At 38.7% G+C, this 2671-nt stretch overlaps 1 protein-coding gene across 1 annotated transcript; it reads right to left on the bottom strand.

Moving 5' to 3' along the window:
- Positions 1-1960: 1960 nt before the first annotated feature.
- On the bottom strand, positions 1961-2671 carry LOC141398481 (uncharacterized). Its single transcript, XM_073975767.1, has one exon. The coding sequence runs from the start codon at positions 2669-2671 to the stop codon at positions 1961-1963; it is 711 nt and encodes a 236-aa protein (XP_073831868.1).

The raw sequence follows: 2671 nt of genomic DNA, 5'->3' as shown, positions 1-2671 counted from the left end.
AGTATCAGTATTTTGTAAAACGTTATTTTTGTTTTTCGAGTTGTGGCTTTGTTTTTAAAGTGCTTACTTAAGCCAAAGTAGCATATGTTGGCCAATACAATTCTTCTTTTTATTTCACACTTGATGTCGTTTGTTGTGTTTACGACGGTGCCGAGGTATACGAAGTCTTTTACTACCTCAAAATTATAGGAACCAACTTCAACAGTTAGTACGATCTCAATGGACGCATTGCGCGTCCACACCATCAGCTTGGGCTTCTCACCGTTTACCACCAGACCCACTTTAGCAGATTCTCCTTTGACCTTCATAAACCCAGCAAAATTTATTTGAAGTTGTTCCTTATGAAGTAGTGATTGAATAGCTTTTTTTGAAGCAGTCCACGCAGAGTAATGACAAATGCAGTCCGTTCTTCACATTTTGACAATGTCCGATTTGAATCCATTTCATTAATTTTTCACATATTAGAAATTTCAAAAGTTTGCAAAAAAAAACTTGAAAAGACAAAGAACATAATTTGTTTCTTGTTAGTTATAATAACAGCAATATGTTTGCATCCCTAAAGAGTAATTTGTATACAAAAAATAATTCACTACAAAGAACTAATGCAAAATGTGTGCTTAAGAAGTAAATTAGACAGTATCCTCACTGCACCATGCCCTTGTAAAAATCATGACTTCTTTCACTTATAAAGATGTAGTTTGAAATCACTTGCACTCATGATTGAACTACTTCTTTGGCTACAAACATTTTGCTGGGAATGTATCGGTTACTTCTTTTACTGAACGTCCCATGATGTCTATATCATCAGCATAAGTAAGTAACGTGTGGCTATTGTGCCACTTTTTTGACGTTTGCCTCCCGTATAACCTTTTCCAGCAGGATGTTGAAGAGATCACACGAAAGGCTGTCTCCTTGCCTGAAACCTCTTTTGGTACAAAACTATTCGGAGAGGTTCTTTCCTATTTTAGAGTTAAAGCCGAATGAGCTTTGCGGGGATACCAAATTCAGACATTGCTTGGAATACATTTGAACGTAGCGGGCTGTCGAAGGCTGCTTTATAATCGACAAAAAGGTGGTAGGTGTCGATCTGCATCTCTTGGGTCTTCTCCAGGATTTGCCGCAGGGTAAATATCTGGTCAATGGTGGACTTGCCAGGTCTAAAGCCGTATTGGTGTGGTCCAATTATTACGTTGACCATGGACTTTAGTCGTTCGCACAATATCCATGTAGTTAGAGCATAAAGTCGTATGTCCTTTTTTATCGACGGGACACAGGATGCACAGGTTCCAATCGTTGGGTACGCGTTCTTCCTGCCAGATGAAACTAACTAGCTCATGCATACACCTTATCAGCGTGTCGCCTCCGGTTTTAAACAGCTCGGCTGGTAAGCCATTAGCTACTGCTGCCTTTTTATTCTTCAGCCGGTTTATTGCGGTCTTTACCTCATCTTGGCAGGGTGGTATACATTCAATACCATCTTCTGGTATGGATCTGTGGTATCTTCGTCGACTTCGCTACTATTGGATACCAACTGTTTGGAAAATGCTCTTTCCATATCCTAAGCACACTATCTGTATCAGCTACGAGATTACCTTGCTGGTCTCTACAGGAGGATGTGCCAGTTCCCAAGCCATCAGTTTGATGTTTCACTCCTTGGTAGAATTTTCGGACTTCATTCTGTCTCCTGTACATCTCGATTTGTTCACACTCCCGCTTTTCCATCTCTCTCTTTTTCCTGCGTAAAAGACGTTTTTATTGAATCTCAGATTTATTTATGACAAAAATAGGACAATAAAATGAACAAATTTATATTTGAAAGAAAACACAAATGATAAGTTCGAATATACTATATAGACTGAAGAAAATTTTTCTATAAAAGTTTTTCTTCAACTTGAAATTATTTTCTCCGATTGCTTTGAATTCAATTGTTGTAGAATAGCTTGCTCTTCAACACCCCCCCTCAATCGGATATGCCAATAAGTTCTGTTAGTTGATTAAATCGTTTTTGATCTGTTGCCTTAGTAAATGTATCAGCCAGTTGATCCTTACTATTAATTGATTTCAGCTCTATTTTACCAACAGCAACATTATCTCTTACGAAATGGTGCTTTATATCGATATGTTTGGCTCGCTTACTTTCTTTATTGGATGCCATACCAATACAACCACGGTTGTCTTCAAATATTGTAACTGGTTGATCCTGTCTAATTGCATCAAGATCTTCCAACAAACCTTTCAACCATATAGCTTCTGTGGTTGCCAAGCTTAATGCAATGTACTCCGCTTCGCTAGATGATATTGCAACAGTCTGCTGCTTCTTACTGCACCATGCCACTGTGCAGCCATAAACTTTGAAGACGTAACCGCTTACAGATTTTCTATCAGTTGCATCTGAAGCCCAGTCAGCATCCACGAATCCCAATATTGTTTCATCATTAGGCTTAAAATGCAGTTTATATGATATTGTTCCCTTGAGGTACCTTACGATTCGCTTCAAGTGCTGCCAGTGCAATTCAGACGGATTTTCTTGATAACGTGCCAAATATCCAACAGCAAAACATATATCTGGCCTTGAACAAAGCATCAGGTACATTAAACTTCCGAGTAATTCACGATATGGATGATTACACTTATTTCCGCTTTCACGTTGCAACTGCAAACCCTTCTCCAT

The sequence above is a fragment of the Musca autumnalis genome, unplaced genomic scaffold (assembly GCF_047663935.1).
Source record: "Musca autumnalis isolate F117 unplaced genomic scaffold, ASM4766393v1 scaffold_3, whole genome shotgun sequence".
Classification (NCBI taxonomy): domain Eukaryota; kingdom Metazoa; phylum Arthropoda; class Insecta; order Diptera; family Muscidae; genus Musca; species Musca autumnalis.
The sequence above is the reverse complement of the archived record's forward strand: the minus strand, read 5'-3'. Positions and strand labels throughout refer to the sequence as shown.

What these genes read in the sequence shown, in the direction of transcription:
- LOC141398481 (XM_073975767.1), bottom strand. Translation starts at nt 2,671, where the DNA reads ATGGAGAAGGGTTTGCAGTTGCAACGTGAAAGCGGAAATAAGTGTAAT.